Source organism: Falco punctatus (genome assembly GCF_963210335.1).
Source record: "Falco punctatus genome assembly, chromosome: Z".
Lineage (NCBI taxonomy): Eukaryota > Metazoa > Chordata > Aves > Falconiformes > Falconidae > Falco > Falco punctatus.
The window spans coordinates 66583057-66600535 of NC_137586.1; the positions used below are offsets into that span (position 1 = coordinate 66583057).

Below are 17479 nucleotides of genomic sequence, written 5' to 3' on the forward strand. Positions count from 1 at the left end.
GTTTCACCTTGGCTCACAGTCCCCAGTGCCAGTCAGTTCTCCGGGTCACTTGCCATGCACTGAGGCAGCAGCTTAGCCCATCATGGCTTCCAAGCTCCCAGCTCCGACTCCACGTATGCAGCCTATGCCTCATGCTGACACCAGTGACTGTGCAGTGAGCCTGTTCAGGCAGTTCATCCAGCTTAGCTGCTGGCTTTTGGATCAATCCCTTGAATGTATGGCCGAGTATGGGGGTGGACAGGGAAGAAAAAATACAACTGACCTGAACTCAATATTTGTGAGCTGCCATGAAAGCACATTCTATATGAGAATACAGTTTTTGTAAAAAGATTATAAATCCAGCAGGATTCAAATTACTTACATTGGTATTTGAAACCAGGAGTCCAGCCAAGGAGTAGCAACATGGCACTTTGAAATAAACTGGGTAAAGCCACTGGAGAAATACACCTGACATTTGAATACACTTGTTTGAGAACTGCCATCCTGACAGCTTCTTCACATCTCTTTTAAAAAAATAATAATATATTGAATGTGAACTTTTTGGTGGAGGAGGACACGACACTTTTCTGGGTACATCACTTGCAATGGCAATAAATTTAACTTGTTTTTACTTCATAAGGGCTAATCCTAGAGCAAAATAGAATCAGTTTATGTAAGGATGCAGAAGAGATTTGACCTGCAGACGAATGGTACTTTCCAAAAAATTTAATGGGCTTTCCACACTATAGTGAGTCTACAGCTAGTCATTAAACATGTGATTGTTTATGACCCCAAAAAGGGAAGAGTTCAGTACATCAAAGAGTATTAAGTGCAAGCAAGAAGCTCAGTCATGCCATCACTTAGGTCTGCAGATCTACAAATTGCAAACACTGGTCCAAAGAGATGTTGTGAGTTCCTCAGGTTTCTAATATGATGGTGGAAGTGTTAATTTGGATTTAAGAACACACATCAAATACTGAAGGTAGTAATTCATTAAATAGGTAGTGTGGACATACCTGACATACCTACCTCTTACCCTGCAAAAGATTGATCATCAAGATCTGCCATGAAAACTATTTTATTTTTCCCCTCAATCTTCAGTATTCAGGCATTTCTCCTGTTAAACTTTTTTAAAACCTTCTGGCCTAGAAATTATGCTTGCAATCTTTTTAAATGAGTATTTGGTGTCAGATTTGCGGTTTGCTGGCCTGTAGTGAAAGAAGTCTGTTAAACTCTGGAACAACATGCGTATAGCAAACACTAGGGTTGAGCTGGCTTTTAATCCCATCTGCTTTTGTTGGTAGTCCAGAACAGTGATGTTCTGACGGCAGGAACTCTCTACCATCAAGCCTACATTTTAGCCACAGGCAGCTTATCCTAACCTGATCTCATGCCAAATTTTTGCTTGTTTGAACTGCTCACTTTGCTTTTCAGACATACACACAGAGAGAAAAGCTATAGCGCCCTCTGTTCAGCCTCCAGCTATTCCCTGCTATATTTGCCTATTCCCCTGACAATAAAATTACCTCATGATGTGTTATGACAACTGTTTTAGGCATCTATCTGCAGATCAATTTTCTTCTTCTGTGTAGTCAGACCAGAATGACTTACAATGGTTCACATTTAAGCTTATGACTGAAGGCGATTATTCTTCTAAGACTAGATAAAGCCTCTTTGAAGACTTTTGTGGGAAGCTGCAAAGGCATATCCAGGTTTCTGTCAGTAGCACTGCATGGGGACTCTCTTCAGTGAGGTGGGAGTAGGAACGTGACCCAGAACTAAGTCATCAGTACTTCACCTCTGTCTACTACAGCTGCATTAGCTCTTTCTAATTTATACCGACTCATCTTGTGATAAGGCTTTCAGCTTAATAGAAAAGTTCCCCCTCCAGTTCCTCCTGTCCTAAATTAGGTGACACATAACACTAACAGAAAATAACTTTATAGTTTTAAATTTGCGTAGCGGTATTTTCCTCATTTTTTGCATTTGCACTATGTAATTTTACAGCCAGCTTAAGAATCGCTGGTCTGATTTTCTTTGTTTTAATCTTCAGAGTAAAATACTTTCTAACAGCTATACAAGAAAAAAATCATTTGTAACTTGAACTACAAATACAAACCCACAGTACAAAAACACAAAACCATCTTAATATTTTGCATGTATCAGCAGGCCTAAATTACATCAAATGGCCATGAAGATTGTAAGTATGTGAACAGTGTATGTTTTATTTTGGATGGAGAAAACAGGAAATAACCAGCTAACACATCTGCAGTTGCTAATTCAGGAGAAGACCTCTTGCATGGAGATTCATTAGTTACTATGTTTCAATAGATTTCTAAGGTAAACTGCAACAACCTTGGATTTCATTTTACTGTGGAGCAGATGCCACTAGGCTCTATTCACTACCACTTAACGAGCAGTGTATCTTCCACCTAAATTCTGGCCTGTATCTACAGTTCCTTTCGTTTCTGAAGACCAGGTACTACTAAGGCTGGAAAAGGCAGTCAGAGCTTACGCTGTTACTTTACCCCCCTCTAGCATGGTGCTTCAGCCTCTTCCCTGAAGGACGGGACTCCAGAGTATAAGGGATACCTATAGGCGTGGGAACGCCCAAACTCCTACTCTGAAGCACTTAAAAAAAATACCGATTTAAATGGTCAGACACGTATTTAACGACTAGCAGTTAATTAAAAAAAAAAATACTATCAGTCTCCACGCAGAAGCGCCGCCGGCGCCAGCAGGCCGCTCCGCCCACGCACACACCCGGGCCGCAGGCCGGCAGCCCCACGCCCTCCGCCGGGCTCTCCCGCACCTGGCGGCCTGCCGAGCAGCGCACCCCCGCAGGCCCCGGCCGGGCTCCGGGCAGACCCCCACCGACCGGCCGGCCCCTCCCCGCCCTCGCCACTGCTCGGAAGGGCCAGGCACGGGCTAAGCTGCAATTCGCGCGCAAGGAGGCGCCGCGGTGCGGCGGAAAAGGGCCGAGGCCTGCCGCGAGGCGATAGGCCCGGCCCGCCGCCATGACAGGCGGGCTGTTAGCGTCTTAGCGCCCGTCTCGCCGCCCGCAAGCGCCGACGCCCCTTCCGGGAAAGGGCGGAGGCAGCTCCCGGGACCCCGCGGCTCAGCCCCGCCGGGCGGCGGCAGACGGGGCGCCCCGAAGGGAACAACGTGCGGCAACAGCGCCGCCTGCAGGCTGCGCCCCGCCGCTCCGCCACGCGCCGGCTGGAAGGCTCCTCGCGCCCCGATTGGACGACCTCCCGCCAGCGGGCGGGGACGCCTCACGTGAACGGGTACGGCGGCCTTTCCTGCCTGCCGGCGCCCCCTGGCGGGGGCCGGCGCCTCCCGCCGCGCCGGCATGGAGCGGGGCAGCGCGGCGGCCGGCAGCGGGGCGGCCCCGGCCCCGGCCGAGGAGGGCGAGGGCTGCGCGGGCCTATGGGAGCTGCCGGTGGAGCGCTGCGAGAGGCGGCCGGAGTGCGGGCGCTGCAGGTGACGCGTGCGGCGGGGCGGCGGAGGGGCCGCGGGGCCGGCGGGCCCTGGCCCCGCCCCCGGCCTTCGGGAGGCTGCGTTGAGGTCCCGAGGCGGGGGGCGGCGCGGAGCAGCGCCCGAGCTGCGCGTGGTCGCTCAGCAGCGGTGCCGCGGAGGGGCCCGGCTGCTTAGCGGGAAAGAAGCCGCCCTCACGCCCGCGCCCGCCAGGTAGCGGCTCGAGTGTAACCGGACTGTCGCACGTCCGTGTGGCAGCGCTCACGCGTACCTGCCGGGGGGCGTGTCCGCGCGTAGGCGGCGGCGCTGCCGGCAGATCAGAGCGGCCCTTCCCCGCAGGGAGCCGCCTTCCCCGCGGCCGGGCGCGACACCGGCTGAGCCGCCGCCCTCGGCGGTGAAGATGGCGGGCGGGGGGAGGGGGGGCTCGGTGGCAGTTAGAGGCTGACAACGAGGTGGTGTGAGCTTTTTTTTAAGAAGTCTCTGGTTCTCGCCCGGCTGCACTGGTTAGACCCCCGGGCTCCCTTCCCGTGCCGCCCGCGGTGACACGGTGAAAAATGTTCCCTGGAGTCCGTGGGGCGCGGTGCGGGAAGGGGGGGCGGTGTCTCCTGGGCGCCCTGCAGTGAAGTACGTCTCCGGTGCTTTGTCAATAAAACTACCTTTACCTAGCAACTTTACAGCAAACTTTGAAATCCGTTCAAGCACTGGGGAAGGGTTAATATAACCATGCGAACTCCGGTATCTTTCTAAAGCAGGCAGTGACTTGTAATCCTAAATATCTTGTGATCTAGTTAGATGTCCGTGTATGTGTGTCCTTCTGGTGGAGTGAGCTGGCAGTATGTTGTTCCTGAACTGAAAAGTTTGTGCAAAACCCCCAAAGAAAAAGAAAAATGCCAGCGCCTATATTGATTTAACCTGTTTCTGTTGATTGGTAAAACAAGTAGAAAGGCATGTAATTTTACTAATAGTGTAGTAGTCTCTTTAAAGCGGCAGAGTTCAGGAATTTATTTTTGGTGAGATTCCTGTAAATAAGTCATTACTAAAAATACGTGTAGTGTAAGTCATAACATTTGTAAATGTTATATATTAGGAAAAAAAGTAGTTATAGGTAATAGTTGATGCCCAAAGATGAAACTGAGCAGATGCATGACACTTCACTTTTCCTGCTCTCTTTTTCTCCAGTGAGTTTCAGCTCAAGGAACTTCTTGAGTCAGGTGTGGCTTTGTGTTTATTTAATATGCCCCAGTAAATTATTTTTTTTTCCGTCTGTGAATTTCTCCCCCTTGAACCAATGTAGAGTTCTTCTGTCTGCAAAATCTGTAACATCTGGCTGGCAAGAAGAACCTCAGGCCTACAAACCCTGGATGGGAAGAGTTAACTTTTTGTTTATTTTGGTTGTGGCTTCACCTGGCTTTTTTGCACATATATTCAGTGTGCTTATTCAAGCCAGAGGTTTACACCTTGAGTAATGTTACTGATGCTGTGGCTGCTTAGTTTCCTAGCAACCTTTTGTTAAATGACTTTGTTAAAAGTCTTGCAAAGCCAAAGTTGATTTTAGACAACTACAGCACTCACCCCCGTGTTTGTTGAATTCTTCAGAGATCTTAAATAGTTTTGAAAAGCAGGATTTCCTTTTGCAAAAGCCATGCCAATTCTTCTCATGTAAATAATGTATTTTTTGTAAGTGTTCACTAACCATATTTTTAATTACAACTTCTACTTACATTAACAGTTTTATTTGTTGCAGATTTTAATTTTTTTGGAAGTTGTTTCACTTTCACCATTTCTAGTCCTGAGGTGCCAAGGAACTGCTGAATGAGAGTTAACCTGCTGTCATTCCTTATTCAGCTATTTAACCTTGAGTTCTTCTAAAATGCCTACAGGGTGCTGCTGATTATTGGTTTTTTTTTTTTTTTTTTGGTCAGTGTTTCATAACCCCTGCTCTTAATTCCTCCAATTTTAAACAGATTCTTTGATGAGTCATCCACAGAAATGGTTTCCAGAATAGGCATCTGCCTGTTTTCTTCCATGGTAGAACCAGATGGAAAGTACTTACTCAGCTTCTCATCACCATGTAGTATGAAAACACTAGCTTCGTGAAGAGCTCTAAATGCATTACACTTGCTGTGAAGAGCATGGGTGCAATGAGGACAGACAATGAAAGAAATGCAGGAGCAGAAAAACCAAGGAACTGCTTGCTTTTAAAGGAATGAGGGAAGTGGCAATTGTTTTAAAACAATGTTTTGATAGAGTTTGCAATGCAAAATTGAATTGTGCACTCAAGTCTGTTTTTGCAGTGTATCCTCTCCATCCTCTTCCTCAGGAATATAACTAAATTAATCTTCTCATTGAGCACAGCATTCTGTGGTATGACTTGGAGAAAAGTAAGTCAGTGACTTAGAATACATTGTTGGAAGGAGTATTATGAAACTTGATTTACCCTGAACATTATCATGATGGCAGTGGTTGGAGACAAGTATCTTTAACTGAATCCCCTGGTTTTTTAAACTTTATAGTGGTGATGGTCTGAATTCAGTACAAAAGCACAGAAGAATGGGTTCTCTCTGTCATCATCTGGTGATTCCTCGTAGGGGCCTACTTAAGGTTTTGGTGTTTTTTAGTATGGCAAGACAGCTGATAGACAGCTTTCTAATGATTACTTAATCAGTCAATATGTGAAGGAGGAATGTGGGAGTGAAGGTAGCTAAGTTTTTGGATAATATGAATGACTTGAGCATCCTGAAGGAACAGAATGTTTCCAAGTATTATGAGTTTGAGACTTTCTGTTGCCTATGGTGGTTGTGGAGAAAAGGCTAACATTTGCAATAGCTTATGGTAGAGAATCTGAATGAAATAGTGTAATGAATTTTTATATTTTGAAGGTTTTTGTGTTTGTGTGTAAGTGCTGCTTAAGAAAAAAAAGATTGAGGAAAATTATTCTACTCATAGGTGGTGTTTGAGATGGCAAACTGCTAATACAAATGAATTATGTGCAGTTGACTTTTGGCTATTTTATTCTCGAGGCTACATTTAATAAATGTTCTGTTTGTCTGCCAAAACCAAAAGGTCAGTATTGATGAGCTTTGAATCACTGATGGTTATTTGATCACTTCTTAAAGCTTTTCAGCTGATTTAAATGTTCAGCTTGCTTTCAGAAGTTAAAGCCCCACACCCAAACACTTAAATTGGAGAATAAGCTCAATATAGCTTCCAAGTTTCTGTTAGCGTGGAAAATGAAGTGAGCAGGCTCCACAACTGGAGCCATATAAGACAACAATTTGAATTTGTTGTGTGACACTCAGAGTAATATAACATTTTGAAATTGTGTCCTTGTGTGGGTCAGAGTTCACCATTTTATAGATACTTGGTGTGCTGTTAGGGAAAAAAGCCTTTTGGTAGGACAAAAGCAATAAATGCACAATGTCATGTTACTACAGATCCTGACTGTGCATGTGCAGAATTTTACTGTAGTGGCAGAACTTCTGAGAAATGTTTTCTGGAAAAACTAAAGATTTAACTATATCACTTATGATCTCTGGGAATTGCTAGGTCTCTGTGGGCCATGACAGATCCCCACTGGAAACAGTCATCTATGTTTGCAGAACTAACTTATGTTGTAAAGTTAGGATAACAACCACTGGTGATTTTTTCAGATTCTGCTGTGATACATGCTGTTGTACAGTGTTTGTATTTCAAGAGGGGGAAAAAACCGAAGGAATAACTTTAATCCTTTAATACAAATGATCCCTTTGCCTATGTCTAAAATATTACAGCTACTGTAATTAATCTGGATACTGTGTGACTGCTTTTGATAGCATTGGTAGATTGATAATGCTGTGATGGCGTAGTGCTGCTTCGTATTTTGAGGAAAAATACAGTGTTTCTATGTAAGTGTCCCATATTTGTTAATAATCCTGTTAAGTCTTATAAAGGCTGGGTCTGAAGAAGCAACGTCATCTTCCTTCAACACAATAAATGTATGTAGTTGCTTTACAGTACATTAATAATGGTATTTAAGTGTAAATGTGAATTTTAAAGTTTGACTATTAGAGAAAGTGAAATAAGCATGCATTAATTCTCTTAGCAATGTCTGCTGCAAGAAAATAGCTTCATAGCCTTTGATGTTCTTAAGAATGAACTCTAGGCATTTGTTTTCACTGCTCTGTTTATTGCAGTTTTTCACTCCCTGAAAGTATTGATTCCTTACCACTGCTTAAATAAACTTTTGTAACTGAAACAGTATGTTTCCCAATGGTTCATGACTTGTAAGGAGTGACTTGCTGTTCTGTAGGATATTTTTTAAAAAGTTTATGCATTTCCTTTTACATTTGCATTGAAAAAAAGAAAAAAACCCCACATGATTAGGTGACAGGCCTCACTTGAGTGAATTTTATTATTCCAGGTTCTTAAGTGGTGTATCAAAGGCAAATTTTTAAAATTTTAAAAAATATTATTAGCCCATTTTAAAGACCTCTAAATATTTTTTGCTGAATTTACTCATTTTCAATATAGTTAAATGCATAAAGTGGGTTTACAAGTGTATCTGAGAAGATACTTGTCAAAATTTTGTGAATAAGGTGATTTTGCAAAGTTTAGAAGGAGCTAAATTTCTGCATCATCAGGAGAAAGGCAAAGGCTGAGCAGATGAAAAAATAATGAGATCCATTCACAGGCACTTTAAATCTAGCAGCAACTAAAAGCCAGGTTGCTCCAGTGATTATTTTCTTTCATCGGGAGAGGTGGGTTCACTGTGTGAGTGGGCGGACTCTTGTAGGGTTTCAGGAAGGAGCTGCTGTATCTCATAATTTGGTATTAGTGTGTGTATATAGTGCTACTGTGAAGGAAAGTATCATCTAGTCTGTGGGGATCTCTGTTATTCGTGGTTGGTACAGCAGCAGTAACACGGTACTAGTAATACAGCTCCTCCAAGTAGTGGTGAAAAGAAGCAGTATTACCATCTCATACTTTAGGGTAATTTTTTTCCACTTGAAATGTTTTCTCTTGTGCTTTGTGAAGAGGAATATCTGCTTCTTATCAGGATATGTCAGTTGTCAATGACCACTTTCACAGTCTGGCAGGGTTAGGGTTCTCAGCTGCAGTGGTAGCATGATCCCTGTCATGTCACCGTTGCTTACATCACAGAATCACAGGATGGGTGAGGTTGGCAGGAACCTCTTGAGATCATCTAGTCCATACCCCCCTGCTCAAGCAGGGTCAGTGAGACCAGGTTGCCCAGAGCCACGTCCAGTTGTGTTTTGCATTTGTGCAGGGATGGAGACTCCACAACCACTCTGGGAACCTCTTCCAGGGTTTAGCCAATAAAAGTGTTTTCCTGTGTTCAGATGGAGTTTTATGTGTTTTGCTTGTGCTGATTGCCTCTTACCCTGATAGTGCATGATGCTGAGAAGAGACTGGCTCCTTTTATCTTCATTGCCTCCCATCAGGCATTTATACACATGGATAAGATCCTCCTGACCCTTTTCTTTTCCAGGCTGAAGAGGCCCAGCTCTCTGCCTCTCCTCATACAAAAAATGCTCCAGTCCCTTAGTCATCTTTGGCCATGTGCTGGACATGCTCCAGTAAGTTGCTTTGACTTGTACTGGGAAGCCCAGAACTGGACCCAACACTCCAGACTGCCTGACCAGTGCTGAGTAGACAGCAAGGATCACCTCCCTTGACCTCCAGGTAGTGTTCTTAATGCTGCCCAGGATGCTGCTGGCCACCTTTGTGGCAAGGGCGAGGACACTTTGCTGGCTTCTGGTTTGCTTGTGGTCTGACAGGTCCTTCTCTACAGAGCTGTTTGCCATCCATTTGGTCCCAAAGCATGTACTGGTGCCTGGAGGTGTTCTTCCCCCTATGCAACACTTTTCTGTCAGGCCATTTCTCCAGCCTGTCAGGGTCCCTCTTGTCAGAGTCCGGTATTCCAGGATGAAGTTCTTTTAGATATTCCACACAGGGAAAAATCGAAAGATTAATATCAGGTTTACTTATTTGAATATACCTGATGTCACACGAATTTTGATTTAGCTGAGTGATACAGCAGTGTACTGAAATCAAGTAGAATCACAATATGGCAATTGTGGTCTGCAGTGTGTATTGGATCACAGTAGAAATGTGATTACTGCTAGCCATCACTAGACTCTGCATCCTAAGTTGCGGGGAAGGAGTGCATGGGTTGAGCTCGGGCCAAGCCCATTGCTCTCTTCAAGGTTCAAACATGAAAGGTGGTGTTTGCTCAGCTTTCATACTATGCTGAGCCCAGCCGTATAAATACTTAATTCATGCTGGTCTGGCTGGGTCAGGAAGATAATGCTGTCTATTGATTTTCTCAGTGGAGGCCATTTACACAAACGGTTGACCCATTCAACTGATAGAGCAGCTTAACTAAAGCAAAGGCCACCCTCAGCTCCCCTTTGTGTTGAAGTGTCCAGCTTTGGTGACTTCCTACATTGTTTTCTGAGCCTTCTTTCCTTGAAAAGGTTCATTTATCAGTCATACCTCTGGATGGCAGCACAGCCGTGTACCTGCCACTCTTCCCCGTGTATAATCTGTGACGTTTAGCAACAGAGTGCAATTGTGTGCATGCTGTACCAGCATCCAGGTCACTAATAAAGAGGTTAAATAGTATTGTCCCCAGTATGAACACCTGGAGTTCTCCAGTAGCAACCTGTGGACTTCATCCCACTGGTCACAACCCTCTGCACCTGGCTGTTTAGCTACTTCTCGCTCCTCCTCACCGTCTGCTTATCTAAGTGGTACTTTATCAGCTTATCTAGGAGGGTGTTATGGGAGTCTGAGATGCTGTCAGAAGAACAACATCCGCTGCTCTTCCCTCATCCACAAGCTAGTCACCCCACTGTAGAAGGCCAACAGGTTGGTCAAGCATGATTTCCCCTTTGTATGTCCATCTGACTAGTCCCAATTCCCTTCTTGTCCTTCATGTGTTTGGAAATAGTTTCCACGAGGATTTTCTCCACTAACGTCCCAGTGATTGATGTGAGATTGACTGATCTGTACTTTGCTGGATCTTCTTGCCCTTCTTGCAGACAGGAGTGACGTGCTTTCCTCCAGTCTTCAGCAATCTCTCCCATTATCCAGAGGTGATCAAAATTGGTCTCACAATACCATCAGCCAGCTCCCTTTGCATGCATGGATGCAGCCCATAAGGCCCTGTGGACATTTGAACATCCAGTTAGTTTTAAATGCTCCCTGACCTTGTCCTCCTCCACCAAGGGTAAGCCGCCTTTGTTCCATACTTTCCCCTCTGCTTTCAAGCGCCTGGGATTCCCAAAGGCTGGTTTTACTGGTAAAGACCAAGGCAAAGAAGGCATTGAGCACCTGAGCCTTTTCCCTGTTCTGTGTCACCCGTTCCCCCGCACCATTCAGCAGTGGGCTCATGTTTTCACTAGCCACCTTTTTTTTGTGTTTATCTACCTGGCAGAAGCCTTTCCTGTTGCCCTTCACATCCCTTACCAGAATTAAATGCCAGGTCACCCTTTGCCATCCCTACATGCTCAGACAGCAGCTCTGTACTCCTCGCAGGTCACCTGTCCCTGCTTTCATCTCTTGTACATTTCTTTGTTTTTTAAGTCTGAGTTTAGTCAGGAGCTCCTGGCTCATCCATGCAAGCTTCCTGCCATCTCTGCTGATTTCCTGCTTGTTGGGATGCTTTCCTGCTTTCCTATCTTTGGAAGAGGTGATCCTTGAATATCGGCCAACTCTTCTGAACAGCTTTTCTCTTCATGGCCACATCCCCTGGGATTCTTCCAAGCAGATCCCTGAAGAGGTTGAAGTCCGCGCTCCAGAAATACAGAGCAATGGTCCTACTTTTTGCTCCGCTCTTTCTTCTTAGGATCTTGAATTCCACCATTTCATGGTCATGCCAAGGCTGCTTCTGCCTTGTTTAGAAGTATCACATTCAGCAAAGCTACTTTCCTTGTGGGTTCCTCAATCAATTGTGCCAGGAATTTGTCATCAATGTATTAAAATCTCCTAGATTGCATGAGACTTGCTGCATTGTCCTTCCAGCATGTGGTGGTTTGACTCTGGCTGGACATTAGGTGCCCACCAAATCCACTCTATCACTCTTTTCCTCAGTTGGATAGGGGAGAGAAAATATAACAAAAGGTTCATGGGTCGAGATAAGGACAGGGAGAGGTCACTCAGCAATTACTGTAATGAGCGAAACAGACTGGACAAAATTAGTTTCATCTATTACCCTTAAAATCAGAGTAGGATAGTGAGAACCGGAAGTCAAAACTTAGGAACACCTTTCCCCCACCCTCCCTTCTTCCCAGGCTCAACTTCATTCCTGATTTCTCCACCTCCTCCTCCCGAGTGGTGCAGGGGGACAGGGAATGGGGGTTACTATCAGTTCATCACATTGTCTCTGCCACTCCTTCCTCCTCACACTTCCCTTGCTCCATGTGTCCCTTCCATGGGGTGCAGTCCTTCAGGAACACGCTGCTCCAGCGTGAGTCCCCCATATATCTACAAGTTCTGCTGGCAAACCTGCTCCAGTGTGAGCTCTTCTCACCACAGGTCCACAAGTTCTGCTGGCAAACCTGGTTCAGGGTCACACCCTCCTTCAGGCATCCACCTGCTCTGGTGTGGGGTCCTCCATGGGCTGCAGGTGTCTTATTTTCTCCAACCACAGACCTCCATGGGCTGCAGAAGGACAGCCTGCCTCACCGTGATCTTCACCGTGGCTTGCAGAGGAATCTGTGCTCTTCCTGCCCCTCCTTCTTCACAAACTTGGGTGCCTGCAGAGTTGTTGCTCTCAGATATTCTCACTCCTCTCATCTGCTGCAAATTGTTGCACGGATTTTTTTTCCCTTCTTAAATAGGTTATCACAGAGGTGCTACCACTGTCACTGATGGGCTTAGCCTCAGCCAGTGGCAGGTCCATCTTGGAGCCGGCTGGCATTGGCTCTGTCGGACACAGGGGAAGCTTCCAGCAGCTTCTCACAGGAGCCACCCCTGTAGTCCCCCTGCTACCAAAACCTTGCCAAGCAAACCCACTACACAGCAGGTATCAGGATGGTTAAAGCTGCCCATGAGGACCAAGGCCAGAGCAGGCTTAAGAACCTTCCCCATTAGGCTGTTCTGCAGGCACCTCCTTCTTCACATGCCTATCCACTCTTCACCTCTTTTTTTGGTTGTTGTATCCCTTCTGTTCCCATCACTGTGAGACTTGCCTTTTTCTTCTTTACTTATTTGTTGAGGAATCACTCCCTTCCCCATGATTTCTAGTTTAATGCTCTCCCTAACAATAGTTTGGCCAGCCTGTTGGCGGAAGTAGTTTTACCCCATATAGAAAATGCATCCCATTTCTTTCAGGTAGTTGTTGACTCTCAAAAAGGATCTCATGGTTGTAGAAACCAACACTGTGCTGCTGACACCTGCTGCCCAAACAGTTGTTAACCTACAGGTTTTGTTGAGTCCTTCTGAGACTCTTCTTCCTCACCAGCAGGATTGACAAGACCATCACCTGTTCCCTAGACTGCCACCCCTAGTGCTCTCTAGTCATGCTTGATACTTCTCAGGCCACTCTAACAGTGTCACTGGTGCCCAAGTGTAAGAGCAGCAGAGGGTAGTAATCAGAGAGCCAGATGAGCCTTGGTTGCTTTTCTACAATGTCCCAAATGTGAGCCCCAAGCAATCAGCAAACTTCCCTAGAAGACACATCATGGAGTGGCTCCATTCCCTGCAGCAGGGAGTCGTCTGTCACATCTTGCTTCCTTCTTGGATGACACCAAGCCATCAGAGGTGCTCCATTTGACAGCACTCCCAGCTTATCAGCTATGAAGACAGTGAACCTATTGTGTAACTGCAAGTCAACAGGTGGGGCAGGAGCCTTCCTCCTGGTGTGAGAGGTCACCATGTCCTAGCCTTCATTGTGATAGGAGTTCTACCTTACCAGCTTCATGGACACAGGTTCTTTGTGCCCCTCTGCTGCAGCTGAAGGTTTGGGGTTTCAGATCCAACTGATCACTTTCTCAGGCTCTGTGATGCTGTGCACGGTGACCTCCTCCCACAGCTCTTCCACTGTGTAGCACAGTTAGTGGACAGCTGCACCACTCCTGCAGGCTAGAAGACCACATGCCCCAGTGACAGGCCCCAAGCCCTCCCTGCAGCCTGAGACTTGCAGAGGTGTGTCCTTGTTCTGAAGCTCTGTATGAGTCTTAAGAGTCAAAAGGCAAAGGGATGGTTACTTCAGTGGTGCCTGGGAACCGTGCCCGGTGACCACCATTGCTGAGAGCAATGTTCTAATCCAATGCAGATGAATTATCATAGAATATCTCAAGTTGGAAGGGACCTATAAGGATCATTGAATCCAACTCCTTGCTTCTGGCAGGACTACCTAAAACTAGACTGTATTACTAAGAGCATTCTCCAGACACTGTTTGAACCCTGACAGGCTTGGTGCTGTGACCCCTTCCCTGGGGAGCCTGCTGCAGTGTCCAACCATGTCCTCGGTGATGAACTTTTTCCTAATGTCCCACATGAACTTCCCCTGACATGGCTTCATTCCCTTTCCTCATGTCCTGTTGCTGGTCACCAGAGGGAGGAGATCAGCACCTCACCTCCGTTGCCCGCCTTGAGGAAGTTGTAGGCTCCAACAGGGTCACCCCTTGACATTCTCTTCTCCAGGCTGAACAAACCAATTAGCTGTTCTGCTGAGTGCGGTTTCTGCTGGACAGGCTTCTTACCAGCTTTCTGCCTGCTGTGGGTGGGATTATCAATCTGGATGTAGGTGGTGAAATGGTGGAAGCTTGACATGGGTAGGTTTAAACTGCTGTGAAAGAGCACTGAGATATTTTAAGACTACTAAATCAGAAGTGTCCACATTAAAAAATAAATACATGTATCTTTCTTGTGAGATACAGAAGATAATAATGTAACCATTCATGATGAGGTTTTATTAATCTGTCATTCCTGACCATTTGACTAAAAGCTGAGCAGAAAGTAGTGCCTTCAACAGACGAGTTGATCTCGGTGAAGTTAATAGGATAGTAATGAGGCAGTGGCAGATTAAAGATCTGCCAGAAGAGCACAAGTAGCTGGTAATTAAATTTAATTCTGTGGTGTGGCAAAAACCTGTAGAAATACTAATCCTTTTTAAATATGAAACTGGCTTTTCAGTTCTTGGTTGCAGTCAAAGGTTGCATTATGATGATATGTACATGACAGTATGTCAAGAGTGTCTGCAAGCATCAGCATTTGCTTAGGAAGGTATTTTGGTAGTTAGTATTCAGTATCTTGCAGATATGCCCAACCAGCATGTGTGAAGACTGATTATTGTTGAAGAAATTAAATCTTAGGTCTACCTTTGGATTTGCATGGAAGGACTTTGTGACAGAACTCCAGTTTGAGGCTGTGGAAGAGGGGAGTGCCTAGCAGGGAAACACTAGCAGGGGAGTAATGACGTTTTTTAAAAGAGCTGTTTTCACCTGTTGCTGTTAATAGTGAAGTGGGTAAATTGTTCTGTGAGCTGCAGTATAGCTGAAGGAATCGGAAATGATTTCTTCATGGATTTTTGTGCTATGGAACTGATTTTTTTTTTCTTGTACCTTCTTTAATTTATTACTTTACAAAAAACATGGTGCATTTGCAATTCTTTGTGTTGGCCTAGTAATTGCATGCATAGGTTTTTGAAAATGTTGTCCAAATGTGGGGATGTAATTCCCTGAACTGGTGAATTGATGAGACTTTTGTAAACTAGTTTCAACACAGACAAGCCTGATAAAATAGTTACAGGCCTTGTCACCTATAAGCTATATTTCTTCCAATAATAATAATAAGTATTGGCAAAGGCTTCTCATCTCCTTACTGTAAATGTATGGTAAGTGTTTATTTAGTGATTTCTATAGAATTTCAAATATATATGTAATTTAATACAGAAGGGTAGAGATGTAAGAGGTGTAAGTGTAGGTGTATAAGGAGCTGAGAAGGTAAGAGAGACCTGGGTGTAAATCAGGTCTGAACCTGCTTTGGGGCTTTGTCAATCCTGTAGCAACATGAGTGGCAGGAAAAAGAGCCCTGTTGCCTTGACTGAATTCTTTTTGGTATTTGATTTGTGAGTTCATATCCAGCTTGGATATCTGTATATTCGCACAGAGAGGTCGGAAGCAGTGGCCTTGGAAAGCTAGGAGGTAAGTTAAGTTCTTAAGCAAGGAGGTGCTATTGGCCCGCCTGCCTGCAGACTTGGAGCTGATTATATTTTATGGACTAGTAGAGAATCCAGAGAGACCAAAGAAAAATTACTGTTGTAAGTTTTACATTTAAACAATTTTGCATCAAGGGGAAAACATGGAAAACATTCCTTATAGGTTTTACAGGCTAATTCAGAATTATTTAACAGTAAGTGCTTATTTTTGCAACTGCAAAAAGTTATTTTACAAACTATGAAGGTTTATTTCAGCATTAAGTGGTTATGTAGATTTTTCTGCCCTTGGAGCAGCAGAGATATTTTTGTAGTAATATGTCAGCTCTTCTGAAAAGACTAAGAAGTTTTGATAGGACTGGGGGTGTGGAAAGTAAAAGTACACAAGCTGAAAGTCTGCCATTCAAGAATTACCTTTTTCCTTCCATATATCTTTTGAGTTTTAGTTTATTTCCAGTAGAAGATTCTGAGGGCGTTTTAAGGACTGTTAGGAGGGACTCTTGAGAGGATATACTTAATAGTAAAATAGATGTAGAATTTACCAACTACAGATGAAGCTGTAACTTGTTTGAAATTGATGAACTAAGATATATGCAATCTATACCACATTTTAGGAGGAGAAGCTAAAGGTAAGTAGAAAAATTACCAAGCATTAGTTTTGAATTTGAATTTGTATAGTTTTATTAATGTTGCTTTAAGTGATTGTCATTTATACACTAAATTCTGTGGCTTCTATTAGTTAGAATTATAAATACCAAGCTAAGCATTGGTCAGTTCAGTTTATTTTTGTAATGCATTTAGTAGTTAACTGTAGCTGTGTCACAAACAGGTGGTGTAAGTTAAGTTGCTTAAAGAATCATCATCAAAGGTATGAGTGAAACCAAAGTAGTTTCTCATGTTGTTGTTTCTTTGGCCTGTATTAGCAGTAATGAGTGGTGCCAGAACTGTTGATGAATTAAAAATTTTAGTGACTTGAATGTTATTTCTTTCTGCTGGTCTAAATTTCAAAGGCATTTATTAATTTCCTATTATATTGTGATCAGGTTAATGAGTAGCGACCTTTTCAGGTCACTGATTTTGTGCTCAGTTGATGTGGGTAGTATCCATTATGATCTGCTGGCATTAAAATTAAAATGAGAGATGAGAACTGCAGCAGAGAATAATCTTGTTAATTAAAGCAGCTCTAGTACCTTTGATGTGCTTCTTTTCTGTAATTACACCAAGTGCAACTTTGCCTTGGGGGATGGTAGTGTATTGTAAGAGAAGCCATAGATGTTTCAATGCTGATCAAACCTTCCCAATTTAATTACAAGGAATACTAAAAATACCAGTGGTTCTTTTACAGGAATTGCTATTGATTTTTATAAACATAACACGAGGTAAAAACCTAAAAAGAAAAATAAAATAAATGTATTTTACTTTTCATGCTGTGATCATTACAAAAATAAGTGAGAGCTGAAGACTCTTATCCATATAACCCAAATAAGTGTTAGTTTAAGTGCATCCAAAATGTAAATTTTCTCGTAATTTCTGAGGCTTGTGTCAGAGATTGGCATAGGTGAATTTCACCTGGAATCTGGTGCTATGGAACAGAACAGTATTTCCTTTTGAGGAAAGCCATCCCTGACACAGCCCAGAGTTGTTTATGGCATGAAAGTACTGCAGAGCTTGTCTGAACATCCTGTGACTGATGTGGCCTTACTTCACTCAGATTCTTCTTCAGTTAAACTGTCTTTTTTTTTTTTTTTTTTTTGTCTTCTTCTTCTTCTTCTCTTGTTTTGCTCTCAGCCTCATTGAGTTTCATTTTTACAAAACCAAGCTCTCCTGTCACTTCAGATACACCAGTCAAACCTCCTTCCC

General features: G+C 44.1%; 1 protein-coding gene across 1 annotated transcript in view; it reads left to right on the top strand.

The window, feature by feature from the left end:
- Positions 1–3274: 3274 nt before the first annotated feature.
- The window catches only part of DTWD2 (DTW domain containing 2), a 96564-nt gene continuing 82359 nt past the window's right edge, over positions 3275–17479 (top strand). Inside the window, exon 1 of the mRNA XM_080371803.1 lies at positions 3275–3462. Within this exon, the coding sequence (XP_080227929.1) occupies positions 3332–3462 (131 nt within the window). The 5' untranslated portion in view covers positions 3275–3331. The remainder of the gene's footprint in view (positions 3463–17479) is intronic.